The 19854-nt window shown below is 45.5% G+C and overlaps 1 protein-coding gene across 2 annotated transcripts in view; it reads right to left on the bottom strand.

Annotated features, from left to right (window-relative positions):
- TRIM2 (tripartite motif containing 2) overlaps nt 1-8826 on the bottom strand; it is a 127685-nt gene extending 118859 nt beyond the window's left edge. Inside the window, exon 1 of one of the 2 annotated variants that reach the window (XM_070386665.1) lies at nt 8688-8826. In XM_070386665.1, coding sequence (XP_070242766.1) covers nt 8688-8717 — 30 coding nt within the window. In that variant the 5' untranslated portion in view covers nt 8718-8826. The remainder of the gene's footprint in view (nt 1-8687) is intronic. The other variant, XM_070386666.1, reaches the window with a different exon arrangement.
- Nucleotides 8827-19854: the final 11028 nt, after the last annotated feature.

Genomic DNA, 19854 nt, shown 5'->3' with positions numbered 1-19854 from the left:
TTTTTTGTGCATGCAATTCATCTCTTTCATTACTTTATAGACTCCTGGAGGCATCTACTTGAGGAACGTCTGTGTCTTCTTTATGTCTGGATTCCCTTAGTACAGTCAGCAGAAACTCAAAAATGTTTTACAAAAGTTTAATTTAAAAAATGTTACTTTGAAAAGGAAAACAAAGTTTTTGTTTGTTTGTTCTTGGCTATACTGTCTGGCTTGCTGGACCCTGTTCCCCAGTGAGGACTTAACCTGAGCCTAGCAGTGAAAGTACTGAGTCCTAACCACTGGATCACCAGGGAAGTCCATGAAACAAAGCTTAATTTTAATTGTAGTGACTCTGATATGGAGAAGGAAATGGCAAACCACTCCAGTATTCTTGCCTGGAGAATCCCGTGGACAGAGGAGCCTGGTGGGCTGCTGTCCATGGGGTCGCACAGAGTTGGACATGACTGCAGCAACTTAGCAGTGACTCTGGTAAGGCTATGGACTGAGCTGTGCCCTCCCGTAAATTCATATTTTGAAGCCCTTACCCCAGTTATTGCAGGGGTGTTTGGACATAGGGCCTTTTAGGGAAGTAATTAAGTTAAATGAGGTCATAGGTGAGGTCCTAGTCCAATAGGATTAGTGTCCTTACAGGAAGAGGAAGGCACACGGGAGCTCTCTCTCTCTCTCCAGAGCAAAAAGGCCATGTACAGACAGTGAGCAGGCTGCTTCTGCTAACCAGGAAGAGGGCTCGCATCAGAACCTGCTCCTGGAGGCACCTTGATCGTGAACTTCCAGTTTCAGAACTGAGAGAAAATTCATTTCTGTTATTTAAGCCACCCAGCCTGTGGTGTTTTGCGACGGCAGCCTAACACAGAGGTAATGGTGAGATATTAGGTAGAAATGGAAGAAAGTCAGCTCAAATAAAGGAATACTGGTAACTCAATCAAAGAACTCAAAGAATCTCATGTTGAGACACGGAGGGGTTAGAAACTAAAGAATCGGGAAACATGGCTTCTTTTGTCTCTTCGTGAAAGGCCCTCGTCCTGAAACCACTTTGGTCCTCTGTGGCCGAGGAATAAAAACGGATGAAAATTACAACTAGAGTCCAGGAACTAAGAAATTGAATGGGGTTAAACAATTTTATATCAAACATAAAGTCATCAGAGGGAAATAAGCACTAAAATGATGTTTTAAAACAATCGGAAACTTAAGGAAATTGCTACTGGCTCCCATTAGAGTAAGAACGTACTTCCTTAGAATGTTTTCTTGAAAGGATGATATATTGATCTTCTTGGGCTGGATCCATTAGCCATGGAAAGATGTACCTGAGTCTTTAGGGACATTCCTGAATGCATCAGGCCATATCACAGAACCCACCACCTCAAAACCAAATATTAAGGAAGAACTTATTAGAAAAACAAGATAGAGCACAACTCTCTCTAGGACTGTAATCATTGTTCTCAAGTCCTTGCCAAACCTCATTCATCATAACCTTGCATGCTTTAAATATGTGTCATACTTTGGAAGTTTCAAACAAAAAACCTTTCTTGGAGAAAACAAAGACAAAAAAGGGACTTTTTCTGAACTGCATTTCTTAGTACTATTGTGGTTTAATGTCTAATTCTTGCATTAGAAGTGGAAAGAAAGAAGGAATCATGAAACTTTCTTTTTAAATGTCCTTTTAGCCAACATGTGGAGAAAATATGACGGCAACTGAGTCATTTTCCTGTTCTTTACAATGGATTCCAATATGTTCTATCTCCTAACTTCCAAAAGGTTATATTTGATAGTTTGTTTAAAAATAAACTTTTATGGGTGGAACACATGTACACCATGTGTAAACCATGTACACCCATGGCTGATTCATGTGAATCTATGGCAAAAATTACAATATTGTAAGGTAATTAGCTACCAATTAAAATAAATTTAAAAATAAATAAAAACAAAAAGAATTTAGGCTTCAATCAGAGGCCTAAGGGGGGGGGGCTTTTAAGTATAAATTACAAACAGAAAAGTACACAAGTTCTAAGACAATAGCTTGATGGATTATTACAAGAAACCACAAAGGGTAAGCACTATCCCGACCAAGAAATAGAACATTGCCAGCACCCCAGATGCTTGCTTGAAAATGGAGTTTTGAGCCAGACATGTATTTTATTTTCTTAGAAATAATATTAATGATAGTTAATGCCCAGATTAACTGATACAAGTCCTAAAGGTACATAGACACATTGCTCAGAGGCTCATCCAACTCTTAGATTCCTTAGTCAATTGGACAGCATTCATGCGAACACAAATCAGCTAACTAGCCTTGGCCTTTGAAAAATAATTCTGTGATACGTATACAGATCCTTCCGGAGAAGGCAATGGGACCCCACTCCAGTATTCTTGCCTGGAAAATCCCATGGACGGAGGGGCCTGGTGGGCTGCAGTCCATGGGGTCGCTAGGAGTCGGACACGACTGAGCGACTTCACTTTATTTTTTCACTTTCACGCACTGGAGAAGGAAATGGCAACCCACTCCAGTGTTCTTGCCTGGAGAATCCCAGGGACGGGGGAGCCTGGTGGGTTGCCATCTATGGGTTCGCACAGAGTCGGACACGACCGAAGCGACTTAGCAGCAGCAGCAGAGACTCAAGAGCAGGGATGAGAAGAGAGGTTCGCGTCCTCCTGGGGGAGGGTGTGCGCAGTGACAGCGTCCATGGAAAGGACTGAGAGCGGCTCTGACAGGACCCCCTTCCCCACCTGGCTCCTAGAGCCCTCAGCGGTGTGGACAGGCGGACGTGGTCTCCATTCTACAGGAGCGGATTTAGCACCAGCCTTGGAAACCCGGAAGGTACTGAGGCGTTTCTCTGAGCTCAGTTCATGGCAAGGTCAAGGATCCACGGCCCCAGTCCTTGCTTCCACCCGGTCCTGTTCCGCGCTGAGCCCAGGTCTCCTCCCTAGCAGCAGCTTCCCCCACCCCCGCCCCCGGGGGACCCTGCCCCTCGACAAGCGCACCAGGTCTGTGTTCAGACAGCAACGGGGGAACCCCGACGGGCAAGGAGGCCGGCGTTCCCTGAATGTCCGGGCGCACCTGGATGGGGGGAGCTGGGCCCGGCCCAGGCCCCCTCCGGCGCTGCTCCAGTGCCTGGGCTGAGAATGGGAAGATCACTGCTTTCCTCGGGCTGCCCCTGCCTTTCCTTGCCAAGTTCCAGCACGGCCTTGGGGGCTTTTTAGGGTCACTGCTGCCGTCTATAGGGTCACACAGAGTCAGACACGACTGACGTGACTTAGCAGCAGCAGCACCAGCAGCAGCGACCTTCCAAGAGCCTTTCCATTTTCTTTTCCTAATGGTCCAGTATTAATTAAGATTTATGCTTTACCCCCTGCGTTCCCAGGTCACAGAGACTATCAGAAGACAATGGCTAGCCTCCCTGAGGGTATCCTGAAATGGGCCACATTTCTACGAAATCACTGATGGCTGCTATTTTCTGTTAAAAAATGCTCTTAATATACGGGGGAGGGAGGGTCAGGATGGGTGATTCATGTGAATGTATGGCAAAAACCACCATAATATTGTAAAGTAATTGGCCTCCAATTAAAATTTTTTAAAAAACCCATCGCAGTAATATCATGTACTTTTGCCACAAAATAATGCTGGTATGAGAAATAAATCGGATATGTCAAGTTCTAAAAAAAATAAAAATGCTCTTAAGATAATAGAATCATCCAGCGGTGATGAGCATGGGGCAAGACTCCTGTATTCCAGGGCCCTGGTTCTTGTCCCTTGGTCCATAGCGGAAGAACCTGTGTGTCAGTGACACAGCAAAGGGATTCAACTCTGCTGGGCATTCCCAGAAACTCGGAGATAGTCCCGGTGTCCCTGGAACCCTCCAGGACCCTGGAAGGAGCTGCCTTGCACATTTCACAGGACTTGTGCGGACAGAGGCGCCTCAGCAAGAGTCTGCTTAAAGTTCCTGTTGTTAAAATGAAATCACCCAGTGCTGCAACCAAGGAAACTATACTGACTTGAAATGACCTTGGTAAACACATGAGTAGGACTTCCCTGGTGGCTCAGATGGTAAAGCGTCTGTCTACAATGCAGGAGACCTGGGTTCGATCCCTGGGTCGGGAAGATTCCCTGGAGAAGGAAATGGCAACCCACTCCAGTACTCTTGCCTAGAAAATCCCATGGACGGAGGAGCCTGGTGCAGGCTACTGCCCATGGGGTCACAAAGAGTCAGACACGACTGAGTGACTTCACTTTAAACACATGAGTGCTCCTCATGGCACGTAGTTCTGAGGCCAACTTACTGCTTCAAAGTTCAGCATGAACTCAGTTTTACCCCTCTGGAGCAGGAGAAGTCGGAGTGGGGCAAAAGCATGCAGTGAGAACTCTGTCTTTGGAGGGCCCCTGGAGGAATCTCAGTGAGGATAGACTTAGCTGCCTGACACCTCAAAAAACGCACACTGGACACGGCCTGCCCTGTCCAGGCTTATACCAAGGCTTTGAGGATGCTGCAGACTTAAATATCTTCCTCCTACACACCCATTAAAGATGGACAGCACTTGTCACCTTAGTTACAGAGGCTGGTGTCAAGAAGCATCTCTGGTGTTTGTGAAGTCAGAGGTTGGCCCTCTGCTTCTTGCAGTTTCTGTAGAGTCCACAGTTCGAGGGACTTTCTATTCTGCACAACCGCTGCGAAACGTGACATGTGCTGTTCCCTCAGAGTCAACTCCTCAGGAACGGTACCAGAACACATCTGGTTGCTAAACACTTACATACCAGGAAACGCTGTCCTTGAAAGGAGACTGCCAGTGTGATAAGGGGTTGTGTTCCCAGGTGTGGCTTGAGATGAGATGATGCTTATCTAAATGGCTCCCAGGGGCTCCCCAGGGGATGAAATCTCAGTCTACTGTTCTGATTCCCTTTCCCTCTCTCTCCTTGGGACACTTTAATATCCAGGATGACCAAACCGCATGCTCATTAAGCATGAGTGATGGTGGGAGTGGCACTTCACTTAAAAATTTAGACAGAAACTACATGAAATGCAAGGGCTTGTAAACGCAAATCAAATGGGGCTCCATGCTTTAGGTAGGGAGGCCTTGGACAGCCAAGGTCATGGGGTTTCCTGTTCTTCAGCCACCTGCAGAGCTAACTTTCCTAAACTCACATGTCTGTGGTATGGATGTTTCTCAGGCCACTCACCTAGCCCCAGACTTGCTTCCAGCTCGGACCTTGCCTCGCATGTTCTTGCTTCTGTAACTTTCAGACTATTTTGAGGTTCTCTGTTTGGAACTCTCTACAGCATCATCTAGGAACCTCAGTCAGAATGGATGAGTGGGAAAAGGGATGATTCCATGACATTCTATGGAGGGATATCTGTATGGTCTATCTTTTCAATCCCCACAACAGCCCAGTGAGGTGGACGTTATTACTCCCATTTTCAGATGAAGAGAAGGAGAACTAGAGAAGTCCAGTGACTCGGCGAGGTCTCCAGTAGTCACCACACACCAGGAGACCTGGATCAAGTTCTGCTCTGTTTGAGCTATGTTCTGTTCTTGGTGCATCTATGGGCTAGCCTCCTTTTTACAAAAGTTATTAGTAAAAATGTAAACAAACACAGAAGTAGATGATGGATCCCTACACATCCATCACCCTGATAAAACAGTTGTCAAGATCTTGCCGCTTACGGAACAGTTTTCTTTGGCTTCATTTTCCATCAGCTTTGTCTCATCCAGGACCACTTGTTCACTCACACGCCAGGTTTCAACCAGACTGAACAAGCTGTTTAGTTGTTCTCTGACTCTGGGTCTTTGCACATGTTGATCCCTTTGACTCGGTTGCTTCCAACCCTGGTACACAGCTGCCCACAAGACCCACCACTGACCGACCACATCAGAAACTGCTGGCGCTAGGCACCCTTCCCTCCATGCCCGCTTGACCCACTCTTCTCATTCTTCAAGACTTCCTTCTAGAATCCCCCCTCTCTACAAATTCTTCACCGATGTCCCCAGTCTGGCTAAAGGTGCTTCTTCCAATCTCCACTGGGCCTTGCACATGTTTCTATCACAGGCTGGAACCAGGCGTGTCTGACTCAGCTGTGTTCTTTGGCTCCTCTGCTGTGTCATTCCTCGCAGGGTCCAGTGCCACACAGCACAGGCCCACTGTGGTGGGGCAGGGCCAGGCCCAAGGGCCCCCAGCCCCACGGCTGGCCCTCCCTGGCACTTGGCTCGCTGGACAAGGCTGCTGTTCTTTGGTGCTCTCGCTCATTTAAAGGAAGTGGTTCTTGGCTTTCTTTCCCAGCCACCAATTACGTTCCCACAGGAGGTCACATTTTGGTTGCAGTGATGGATTCTTGAAAAACTGTGAATATGAATGCCAGCTCTATTCCACAGAAACTCCTCACTTCATAACACAAGGTGATGTGCTGTGTACCTTCCGAATGATTCACATTTCAGGTCACTAATAAGCTGTGTGACTTTGGGCCAGTTACTTAACCTCTCTGTGCCCTAGTTTCTTTCTTTGTAAAATGAGAACTGTACTTCAAAGGGATTAGGGAGGACTGAGTGAGATAATGCGCGAAAAGGCCTGGCACATAGTAAGTGCTCAACAAATGATAGGTACTATTTCTGTTAGACTTTGTCATCGTCATAGTATTTCATCCACACAGGCTTGTTTCTTTGGTTTCATAATAGCCCTCAGTATTGAAAAGCTCTAGAAGGCTTCCCTGGTGGCTCAGACGATAACGAATCTGCCTGCAATACAGGAGACTCAGGTTTGATCCCTGGGTCGGCAAGATCCCCTGGAGAAGGGAATGGCTACCTAGTCCAGTATTCTTGCCTGGAGAATTCCAGGGACAGAGGAGCCTGGTGGGCTACAGTCTATGGCGTTGCAAAGAGTCGGACACGACTGAGCGGCTAACACACATACAGAGAGGAATACTACTCTGTATTGTAAATCTTCTATTTTTATCCTAAGCATAAATTCTGTACCTAAAAATGATGCTGTGTCTGAGATTTCCGGAGTCTGGCGTGCCCTCCATTCTGATAAAAGAAGGCAGGCAGAGGCTGCCTTTGTTTACCTGGGATATCCTGGAATTCACCCCGGGCTCTCACCACCTCCTCCTGGTTCTTCCTCTCTCACCATCCCCCGGGGGTGCTTGTGGGGTAGAAACAGGAGAATACGATGACCTGAAGGAAGCCAGGATTTGGGAGGCCTGAGGCAGAAGGACAGGGCAATTCACACCTGTGAGCCCCACATCTCTGGGGCAGCACTGGCAGGGCCAGAAGCTCTGTTTCTGGATGAGAGCACCCACGGGGCAACTCGCCCCCTTCCTCAGGCACCCAGACCATGGAAGGAGAGCCTGGGCGTTTGGAAATCACCAGGTGTCTTCACACACTGTGCTGAAACACTCATGATGCTCTGGGTCAACTTCATTAAAAAAAAAAAGTTTGCATCTGATTTAAGTCTTCCAGGAGCCCTACATCATGTTGGTTTTAAACATGCTGTGTCTGGATAATAAGTACTGAGGCCGGGGATTAGGTGAGGTGGGGAGATTTATAAAGCACTAGATGCATTAAAGCCCCATAATTCACCCTTTGTTTTGTCTAAAAATTGACCCATACCCCTTCCCCTTTTCAGGCTCCCGTACATATCAAGCAGAGACTGGGTTCACTGACTTTGCACCGTGAGGCTCCTGTGAAAGGCAAAGAGACAAAAGCCTCCCATCAAAGCTGCCATAGTGAGTTTCTGTTCAGCAGGAGGCGGGAATTCTTGAAGCAATTCCCAGGGCTTTAGACAGCCCAGCCCCTGGCCCTTGCCTGCAGCCCAGTAACTGCGCACCTCCTCCCGGCTTGCCCCCTGTGGCCCTCTGCCCGAGGCGAGGTGCCTTGCTCCGCCTGAGCGGGGCGGGGGGCATCCACGATGCGGCAATCCGGGACCAGAGGCGGATGCCTGAAGGTTCTCCGCCCTCCCTCACTCACGCGGAAACCAGACAGAACCCCAGGAGGGCTGGCGCAGCCCCTTTCAGGGCTCGCTCCCGCCTCTCACGTGAGGTCCTCAGGCCCCCCGGGTTTCTCTCTCGGCTAGTCACGGACAAATGCTCTCATCGCCCCAGGCTTTCCCTCATTCCCAAGCCCCACTGCCGCGGCCTTAGTACCCTCTGAACACCTTAATGGGGCAGTAAAAACTTTACAGCCTGCAGCTCTAAACCGTTCTCACGTTTCTATATAGAACTATTTATGGCACACAAGATTACCACGGTTCGCCCTTTGAAAACCCCAGCAGATCCCAGACGCATTCAAAGGGGGCTGACCGAGTTACACTGGCCAACAGCTGGCTTACAGAAATCCATAGTGGCAGAGCTAAATTCTGGCTGCGAACAGCTAAGTCAGAAGAGAAAACAGCCCTTGAATCTCACGGCATCACCGAGGCAGCCCCGCGCTTTGCCTCTTCCGTGTGGCTTTGGTGTCAAACCCGCTTGCGTGCGTCTCTCCCTGGATTTTTGCTTCCCTGCTCGGTTCTTGCCTGGGTCCACAGGGATCCCTGTGAGCTTCGTCAGCAAATCCAGAAATCCAATCTGTTCCTTCCGTCTTGAGCAGGCAGAAAATTAAAACCAGGAAAAAGCTAGCAACTCGATCACGACTCGTTTCTCCAAAACAGTGCCCAGGAGCCACCTGTGAGCCCAGAAAAGGCATCCCCGCGCCCTTAGAAGCGCCCTTACCGGTATTCCATATCCGCCTCTCCGGTGCATCAGAGACGGGCCGCAGCCTCCTTGGATGTGGGGCCTCGGGGCTCTGCAGCCCACAGACAATCGGGCCCATTATAGTCATCAGGCCGCCGAGTTAAAGGGTGGCCCTTAGAAAAATATAAACAGCTTGTCAGCGCCAGCCAAGGGGGCGGGGCTGCGGCATCAGGGGACAATGGGCGCCAATGACCAGCCTCTCTGGGCTCTGTTGGCTGAGGATATCGTATTTCATTTTGAAGAAGGGGAGACAGAGAGCGAGGAACGCCGAATAAGAAGGGCCAGCCCCGCAGCATGAAAGGGGTCCGAGTTGAAAAGTTTAATCACTGCTCACAGAAGATCATTTTCAAGGAGGAGTTTGATGCCTCACACAAAATAATGCAAATTTTTAGAAGTCACAGACGTTCGTGTTGCATTAACCATCTCTGGTCTCCCGGGCTTAATAAATATAGTATTCACTGGGGTAGAAAGGACTTTTTCAATCAAACAACAAAGGAAAGGAATAAAGTCCAAGGAAGATGCTTTTATTACATGTTTATCTTTTTAAATAGAATATCAGATAAGTACTTACTACATTTACAGAAAAAATGCTTGATTTGATTGGTTTGTCTTCAGAACTCAGAGAAGTGGGCATATTTTATTCCCCAAATATAAATACCTCATGTTAAAAAAAATGCTCACAATCTGATCATACCTGCACACATAAAACAGGAGTTAACTCAGTGTATAGGGGAGAAGGCAAAGGCAATGGCTTTTTTCTCTCTTCTGAACTTAACTAAATCCTACTTGCAAAGCTACTAGGCCAGCTTAAACTGTCAAAACCCTATGATAATAACCAAGAACCAGAAAATAAATTATGGCTTTTTAAAATAAAATTTCTAAATAATACACTGAAGTAAGAAGAAGGTTAAGAGCTATTTGGCTGATTTGTGGTATTGTGTAAATTACAGGCATAAAATCTTTGAGAAAAGCACAGTCTTTAAAATTGGGAATAGTTCTCTTATTTATAAAGGAAGCAAAACAGCTATCAAAATTCACTAGCAGAGAAACGGAAAAATACTGAAATATAAGCATTTCCACAAATTTTGTATCGGGCTTTTCTGATTTTGATTATAAAAAGAATAATCCAAAGACACTGTCCTTTCTGATCTATGGTAGTTTAAAAATATTTATGATTCTGCCACTGATGTTTAATTATATTAAAGTCAGACTCCTCTGGTGCGTGTATGCGTGCTAAATCGCTCAGTCCTGTCTGACTCTTTCGACCCCATGGACTGTAGACTGCCAGGCTCCTCTGTCCGTGGGATTCTCTAGGCAAGAATACTGGAATGGATTGCCATTTCCTTCTCCAGGGGGATCTTCCCAACCCAGGGATCCAACCTGTGTGTCCTGCATTGCAGGCAGGTTCCTTACCACTAGCGCCACCTGGGAAGTGAGACTCCTTAAACTGAAGTGCAACTCACTTAAGTGAGACTCCCCTGCTAAGTCACTTCAGTCGTGTCCAACTCTGTGCAACCCCATAGACAGCAGCCCACCAGGCTCCCCTGTCCCTGGGATTCTCCAGGCAAGGACACTGGAGTGGGTTGCCATTTCCTTCTCCAATGCATGAAAGTGAAAAGTGAAAGGGAAGTCGCTCAGTCGTGTCCGACCCTCAGCGACCCCATGGACTGCAGCCCACCAGGCTCCTCCATCCATGGGATTTTCCAGGCAAGAGTGCTGGAGTGGGGCGCCACTGCCTTCTCCGGAGACTCCCCTGGTATTCATCTAAGTAGTGCTTTGAGGCTGCTTCGGGTCCTTCTGTTCTTCCACTGATTATGAAGGAGCTTCTTATATCTGTATTTGCATGGCTCTGGATTTTAAAGTAAAGGTTACCTTCTGGAAAAGATCTAGTTTTCCTTTAATGCTAATCAAGACCCTGTCATAAAAACACCAAAATTATGAAAAACTTCAGAACACCAAAAGTATGAAAAAAAGGAAAAATAGATAAATTTGACTTCATCAATATTAAAAAACCTCTGTGCATCAATTCTATCATCAAGAAAGTGGAAAGATAACCCACAGGAGAAATATATCAACATCATATATCTGATAAGGTCTAGTATGCAGAATATATAATGAACTCCTATAATTAAACAACAAAAATAGAAATAACCCGATTTAAAAATGAGCAAAGTTCTTGTATAGAGATTTCTCCAAAAATGATATACCAATGGCCAACCAGCACATGAAAGATGCTCAACATCATTAGCCATTAGGGAAATTCAAATCAAAACAAAAAGAGGTACCACTTCACAACTATTCAGTTCAGTTCAATTCAGTCGCTCAGTTGTGTCCAATTCCTTTCGACCCCATGAATCGCAGCACGCCAGGCCTCCCTGTCCATCACCAACTCCCGGAGTTCACTCAAACTCATGTCCATTGAGTTGGTGATGCCATCCAGCCATCTCATCCTCTGCTGTCCCCTTCTCCTCCTGCCCCCAATCACTCCCAGCATCAGAGTCTTTTCCAATGAGTCAACTCTTCGCATGAGGTGGCCAAAGTATTGGAGTTTCAGCTTCAGCATCAGTCCTTCCAAAGAACACCCAGGACAGATCTCCTTTAGAATGAACTGGTTGGATCTCCTTGCAGTCCAAGGGACTCTCAAGAGTCTTCTCCAACACCACAGTTCAAAAGCATCAATTCTTCAGCTCTCAGCTTTCTTCACAGTCAAACTCTCACATCCATACATGGCCACTGGAAAAACCATAGCCTTGACTAGACGGACCTTTGTTGGCAAAGTAATGTCTCTGCTCTTTAATATGCTATCTAGGTTGGTCATAACTTCCCTTCCAAGGAACAAGCATCTTTTAATTTCATGGCTGCAGTCACCATCTGTAGTGATTTTGGAGCCCCCAAAAATAAAGTCTGACACTGTTTCCACTGTTTCCCCATCTATTTCCCATGAAGTGGTGGGACCGGATGCCATGATCTTAGTTTTCTGAATGTTGAGCTTTAAGCCAACTTTTTCATTCTTCTCTTTCACTTTCATCAAGAGGCTTTTTAGTTCCTCTTCACTTTCTGCCAAAGGGTGCTGTCATATGCATATCTGAGGTTACTGATATTTCTCCCAGCAATCTTGATTCCAGCTTGTGCTTCTTCCAGCCTAGCATTTCTCATGATATACTTTGCGTATAAGTTAAATAAGCAGGGTGACAATATACAGCCTTGACGTACTCCTTTTCCTATTTGGAACCAGTCTGTTGTTCCATGTCCAGTTCTAACTATTGCTTCCTGACCTGCATATAGGTTTCTCAAGAGGCATGTTAGCTGGTATTCCCATCTCTTTCAGAATTTTCCACAGTTTATTGTGATCCACACAGTCAAAAGCTTTGGCATAGTCAATAAAGCAGAAATAGATGTTTTTCTGGAACTCTCTTGCTTTTTCCATGATCTAGTGGGTGTTGGCAATTTGATCTCTGGTTCCTCTGCCTTTTCTAAAACCAGCTTGAACATCTGGAAGTTCACAGTTCACGTACTGCTGAAGTCTGGCTTGGAGAATTTTGAGCATTACTTTGCTAGCATGTGAGATGAATGCAATTGTGCAGTAGTTTGAGCATTCTTTGACATTGCCTTTCTTTAGGATTGTAATGAAAACTGACCTTTTCCAGTCCTGTGGCCACTGCTGAGTTTTCCGAATTTGCTGGCATATTGAGTGCAGCACTTTCACAGCATCATCTTTCAGGATTTGAAATAGCTCATCTGGAATTCCATCACCTCCACTAGCTTTGTTTGTAGTGATGCTTTCTAAGGCCCACTTGACTTCACATTCCAGGATGTCTGGCTCTAGGTGAGTGATCACACCATCATGATTATCTGGGTTGTGAAGCTCTTTTTTTGTACAGTTCTTCTGTGTATTCTTGCCACCTGTTCTTAATATCTTCTGCTTCTGTTAGGTCCATACCATTTCTGTCCTTTATTGAGCCCATCTTTGCATGAAATGTTCCCTTGGAATCTCTAATTTTCTTGAAGAGATCTCTAGTCTTTCCCATTCTGTTGTTTTCCTCTATTTCTTTGCATTGATCACTGAGTAAGGCTTTCTTATCTCTCCTTGCTATTCTTTGGAACTCTGCATTCAGATCCATATATCTTTTCTTTTCTCCTCTGCTTTTCACTTCTCATCTTTTCACAGCTATTTGTAAGGCCTCCTCAGACAGCCATTTTGCTTTTTTGCATTTCTTTTCCATGGGGATGGTCTTGATCCCTGTCTCCTGTACAATGTCATGAACCTCCATCCATAGTTCATCAGGGACTCTATCTATCAGATCTAGTCCCTTAAATCTATTTCTTACTTCCACTGTATAATCATAAGGGATTTGATTCACAACCATTAGGATGGCTATTAAAAAAAAAGCAAAAACAAGTGTGGAGGAGGATAAGGAGAAACTGGAACCTTTGCACACTGCTAGTGGGAATGTTGGGATTTTCCAGGCAAGAGTACTGGTGTGGGGTGCCACTGCCTTTTGACTACCTGTGAATAATGTTGCTATGAACATAAGTATACACGTATTTGTTTGAGTGCCTGTTTTCGGTTCTCTTGGCTATATACCCAGGAGTGGAATTGCCAGGTCACATGGTAGTTTTATGTTTGACGTTTTGAAGAACTGTAGGCCTGTTTTCCACAGTAGCTGAGCCATTTTACATTCCCACTGCTTGCTGCTGCTTAGTCGCTTTAGTCGTGTCCGACTCTGTGCGACCCCATAGACGGCAGCCCACCAGGCTCCCCCGTCCCTGGGATTCTCCAGGCAAGAACACTGGAGTGGGTCACCATTTCCTTCTCCAATGCATAAAAGTAAAAGTGAAAGTGAAGTCACTCAGTCGTGTCCGACTCTTAGCCTTGTGGGCTGCCGTCTATGGGGTCGCACAGAGTCGGACACGACTGAAGCAACTTAGCAGCAGCAGCAGCAGCAGGGTTTATGTGGAGAAGGCAATGGCACCCCACTCCAGTACTCTTGCCTGGAAGATCCCATGGATGGAGGAGCCTGGAAGGCTGCAGTCCATGGGGCCGCTGAGGGTCGGACACGACTGAGCGACTTCACTTTCACTTTTCACTTTCATGCATTGGAGAAGGAAATGGCGACCCACTCAGTGTTCTTGCCTGGAGAATCCCAGGGACAGGGGAGCCTGGTGGGCTGCTGTCTGTGGGGTCGCACAGAGTCGGACACGACTGAAGTGACTCAGCAGCAGCAGTTCCAAGGTAGACACAACCTACACACCCATGCGTGTGTGTGTGTGTGTGTGTGTGTGTGTGTGTGTGTGTGTGCTGTCACTTCAGCTGTGTCCGACTAAAACTGTATGGACTGTAGTCCACCAGTCTCCACTATCGATAGACTTCTCCAGGCAAGAACACTGGAGTGGGTTGCCATTTCCCTCTCCAAAAGCAACTATAGAAAGAAAGAAAGTGAAGTTGCTCAGTTGTGTCTGACTCTTTGCGACCCAGTGGACTGTAGCCCACCAGGCTCCTCCATCCATGGAATTCTCCAGGCCAGAGCACTGGAGTGGGGTGCCATTTCCTTCTCCCAGATAGAGATAGTAGTTGTACAACTGCAGATATATTATACGCCACTAAACTGTTCACTTTAGATGGCTAATTTTATGTTTCATTTTACTTTTTATAGTTTCTTCTGGGTTCAACAGGAGGCTTCCTTGAAACGTCATCCCATGAGTATACCGAAGATTTTTTTTAAAGATTTATTCAATTTATTCAATCATTATTTGTGCATTGTTCAGTATGTGTTAAGCACTGGATACTGTGGGGCAGTGAGTACCAGGAGACCAATTTGCACCTTCTCTATTAAAGCTGAGAAAGAGCAGGATCATCCAGTAGGGAAAGGAACATGGCAGGCAGGGTGAGAGAAGGAATATTGTGTAAACGGCGGCGACCTGCCAGGTCATCTCTCGCTTGATCTCATTTACTCCTCAGAACCACCAGGAGTGGAGGTGGTAGGAATGATTATTCCCATATTATGGAGACAGAAACTGAGAATCAGAGTTAACTGCCTTCCCAAAGTCACCCTGCCCGTAGGCACTGGAGCAGGTTCTTCCTCTTCTGCCAGCTGCTCCCTGAGCAGAGGTAAGGAGCAGAATCCATTCACAATGCAGAAGGAAAAATACATAAACGACTTAAATTTACTAAGAAGCATTTTAGACATTAAAAAAAAAAAAAGGTAGGGTGGCTCTCTTTCTAGTGGGATAAAGACACAAACCAGGGAAAGAAATAAAATTGTCAAAGACTTACTCAGAAAGTTTCATTTTCAGAAAACAACCACATAACTTTAGACACAGAGAGATTTTCTAAGTAATCTGATCAGATACCCTTATATTTGTGATGGGAAATCTGATGCCCTGCAAAATTAAGTGACGTGCTCAGTTACATAGCAAAATAGCAGCAAAACCAGGGCTAGGAGTCAAGTTTCTTAACTCCTAGTCCAGCATTCCTTCTACTATGCCACACATGCAAAATTAAGAAACGAGTCCCAGTTTAACCTTTACTGAGCAGATCTCAAATTCTCTCTATATATATAAATTAACAGACATAATAATTCCTACTCTCTGTAAACTCCAAGTGTAATGACCTATAGCACATATACAACATTCTCCAAGAGTCTACTATTTCTTTCTTCATATAGTTTGTTAAACACCAATAAAGAAGACGGCAATTCACAAGTTATAATTTGGGAAGGACTATATTCAGACTCAGTTGTTTTTAACACAGGTAAGCCTCTTGGAACAGGAAATGAACTGAGAACAAGGAGAAGCACTAGGCTCTGACAACCTAGAAAGAAAATTTTGCCAGGAATTTCGTCCAAGAAAACACAACCACACAGGACTGAAGACCCTTGAGCACACGGCCCCACATCCCACTGAGGCCTGGTCTTTCCTGACCCCCGTGTCCCTTGGCACTGGTCTACTGCTGTTATTAAACACAAAATAATTACAGAGAGAGATGTATGTTCTTTCAAAAGAGGGGGAGATGACATCACTACTTTCTACATTTTAAATCACTTGATTATGCAATTCAGAAAATTGCCATATACCCTTTGAGAATGCTCATCATCCAATCAGAACTTTACCCTTGATCCAAAACAGCTGCCCCTTAGTCATCCGCCTCTTGGCAACCTGAAGCTTCAATTACGCACAAGCAGAGAGCGTGTCACCCAACCCTCCGAAGAGCTGAGGCTCCACATCACTGACTTAGTTCAACATCCCCCAGCGCCCTCCTTATCAAGCTCTTGAGCTGCCAAAAAGCACTGTACTGAGGGAAAACTACTCAACAGTCTACTGATTTTCTTTTTCTTGACTGTACCACATGGCATGTAGAACGTCTCCCACCAGGGATGGGGCGGGGTGGGGCGGGGCGGGGGGAAGCACAGAGTCTCAGTCACTGGACCACCTAGGAAGTCCTGATATATATTTTTTTAATGCACATATAATAGTAGATTCTCATGTTAGGACAGCATATAGTTAATGGAACTGAGTAGTCAAAACAGAGATCCTTTGGATAAAATATGGATGAATGGTCAGATCCCTTAAGTTTTCTCAGAAGATTCTGGAAATTATAAACTTCTAAGACTAAATCCTTTACTTTCTTTTTCTGGAAATAAAGTGGTGAATAGGTATTAATCAGATCAGATCAGATCAGATCAGTCGCTCAGTCATGTCCAACTCTTTGCAACTCCATGAATTGCAGCACGCCAGGCCTCCCTGTCCATCACCAACTCCTGGAGTTCACTCAGACTCACATCCGTTGAGTCAGTGATGCCATCCAGCCATCTCATCCTCTGTCGTCCACTTATCCTCCTGCCCCCAATCCCTCCCAGCATCAGAGTCTTTTCCAATGAGTCAACTCTTCGAATGAGGTGGCCAAAGTACTGGAGCTTCAGCTTTAGCATCATTCCTTTCCAAGAAATCCCAGGGCTGATCTCCTTCAGAATGGACTGGTTGGATCTCCTTGCTGTCCAAGGGACTCTCAAGAGTCTTCTCCAACACCACAGTTCTAAAGCATCAATTCTTCGGTGCTCAGCCTTCTTCACAGTCCGACTCTCACATCCATACATGACCACAGGAAAAACCATAGCCTTGACTAGACGAACCTTAGTTGGTAAAGTAATGTCTCTGCTTTTGAATATGCTATCTAGGTTGGTAATAACTTTCCTTCCAAGGAATAAGCGTCTTTTAATTTCATGGCTGCAATCACCATCTGTAGTGATTTTGGAGCCCCCAAAAATAAAGTCTGACACTGTTTCCACTGTTTCCCCATCTATTTCCCATGAAGTGATGGGACCGGATGCCATGATCTTCATTTTCTGAATGTTGAGCTTTAAGCCAACTTTTTCATTCTCCTCTTTCACTTTCATCAAGAGGCTTTTTAGTTCCTCTTCACTTTCTGCCATAAGGGTGGTGTCATCTGCATATCTGAGGTTATTGATATTTCTCCCGGCAATCTTGATTCCAGCTTGTGTTTCTTCCAGTCCAGTGTTTCTCTCGATGTACTCTGCATATAAGTTAAATAAGCAGGGTGACAATATATAGCCTTGACGTACTTCTTTTCCTATTTGGGACCAGTCTGTTGTTCCATGTCGAGTTCTAACTGTTGCTTCCTGACCTGCATACAAATTTCTCAAGAGGCAATCAGGTGGTCTGGTATTCCCATCTCTTTCAGAATTTTCCACAGTTTATTGTGATCCACACAGTCAAAGGCTTTGGCATAGTCAATAATAACATGGCTTAATAAAGAGGAGAAGCTGAAGGTCTACCCATCACTGACACTGAAGGACTTTGCAGAGAGAAGGAATGAGAATTAAAATCTTTTCGTGACTTGACAAGGCTTTTGATTTTGTTCTGCTTAGCTGTTCCTCAATGCATTGTCAATTATGGACAAAAATCATTCATTCTTTGGTCTGCCCACAACTTGTCAAAGAGGTAAAAATTCTAAACACATTTCACTAAACTTTCATCATCCTCAGATACATTTGTTCTTTGCAGATGAAGCAGTTTATGACTAATATGTAGATATTCCATATTTATTATTGTATATGAATTATTTGTATTTCTCTGAGAAAGACAGCAATTGTAAGGATTAAGGACAGTTCATATGAAGTTAGGCCATTAAGAGGGCCCTGCTGACCACACATCAACATGAATGAACTTTATTTTTCCTATCATGCTGGTGGATTGTTACAAGCCTCATATAGTATTTTGCTCTGTCCCCAAATGCCAAATGGCTCATATTTGCAAAATAATGCATGAAGTTAGACTCTAGCCATGGAAATGACCAGTAAATCAACTTATATGGTGTACCAAGCAATGGCCTTGGGTCCATTTGCCATCACCCAGTCCACTGAGCTAAATCATGGCAACTTTTGACACCACAAAGGTGAAGATCAGGAGGGGACTCACTGAAAACCTAGCTCAGAGTTAATCCCAGGGCCCATAAGGAAAGGTCCTTCTAGGAATAGTGCAGTGTTTTCACCAATAACCCACATAATGGAGGCAAATGTATCACTAATTGTAAGGAAACTACAAGCTGACCCGTCCCTTTGGAAGCAGGAACAGAGGGTGGCCCAGTGACTAAGACTCCGTGCGCCCAGTTCAGGGTCCTGGGTTCGGTCCCCAGTCAGGGAACTAGACCTCATATGTTGCAACTAAGAGATCCTGCAGACCACAGCTAAGACCTGGTGCAGACAAAGCATGTGTTAAAAAATAGGAGCAGAACTTCATAATGAGGAACAGTATGTGCACAGCATCTGCTGTATGCCAGGTGCTGTTACAAGAACATACATATGCATTAACTCATTCAATCCTCCCAGCCAGCCCCAGGCAGCAGGAACTCACAGTCATTTCCCAGACAAGGAAACTGAAGGTTAGAGAGGTTAATGAATAACTCTCTAGTACAAGCAGCCAAATGCTAAGAAAATAAAGTTCTAACAGGACTAATTCAGAGAAGGAAAAACAAACAGCAGAAATAAGATATGGGTGGGAGGGAGGGTAGTTCCCTGGAAGTCTGGTGATTAGGACTTGGTGCCCTGGCGCCATAATCCCTGATGGGGAACTAAGATCCCACAAGCTGTGCACCACAGGCCAAAAAAAAAAAAAAAAAAAAAACCACCAAAAGAGAGAAATAAGATATAGCGTTAGAACTAAACTAAGGATAGTAAGGAATAAAAATACCTAGGGGCTCTGCACTAACATTCTAGGGCTGTTACAACACATTTCTATAAGTGTAAAACAAGACAAATTTATTATTTTACAGTTCTGGAGGCCTGAAGTCCAAAACCAAGGTGTTGACAGGGTTGCTTTCTTCTGGAGGCTTGGCGAGAATCTGTACCGTGCCTCTCCACCTTGCGGTGGGTGCCAGCAGCTCTTGGCTTGCAGCCACGTCACGCCAATCTCTGCCTCTGTCTTCACACTGCCTTCCCTTCGTCTCCTCCTTTGATGTCTTTTTAAGACCACGTGTTATTGGATTTAGGGTGGGCCCTAATCCACAGTGATTGCATTTTGATATCTTTACCTTAATAGTAGCTACAAAGACCCTTATTCCAAATAAGGTCATATTAAAATATTTATGTATGTATTTATATACTTGTACATTTATTTGGCTGTGCCAGGTCTTAGCTGTGGCACACAGGGTCTGGTTCCCTAACCAGGGATGGAACCCTGGCCCTCTCCACTGGGAGCATGAAGTCTTAGCCACTGGATCACCAGGGAAGTTCCAAAGTCATATTTGAGGTTCCAAGCGAATATATCTCCAGGGTCAGGGAGGGTTCCTCATATCGGAAAGGGATTCAGGGGCAAGTGTCGTCAACCCTCTACAAGGGGAAACGTGCTGCGCAAAGATGTTTCTGTGGGCCTGCGTGCACGTATGCTAAGTACTGCAGTCGTGTCTGACTCTTTGCGACCCCATGGACTGTAGCCCACCAGGCTCTTCTGTCCATGAGATTCTCCAGGCAAGAATACTGGAGTGGGTTGCCATGCCCTCCTCCAGGGGGTCTTCTCCACACAGGGATCGAACCATGTCTCTTAAGTCCCCTGCACTGCAGGCAGATTCTTTACCTCTGGTGCCACTTGGGAAGCTCAACGTTGTTTCTACCACTTAAATCCAAAACTAAAA

The sequence above is a fragment of the Bos mutus genome, chromosome 17 (assembly GCF_027580195.1).
Source record: "Bos mutus isolate GX-2022 chromosome 17, NWIPB_WYAK_1.1, whole genome shotgun sequence".
Classification (NCBI taxonomy): Eukaryota; Metazoa; Chordata; class Mammalia; order Artiodactyla; family Bovidae; genus Bos; species Bos mutus.
This window is presented reverse-complemented; position numbering and strand designations above follow the sequence as displayed.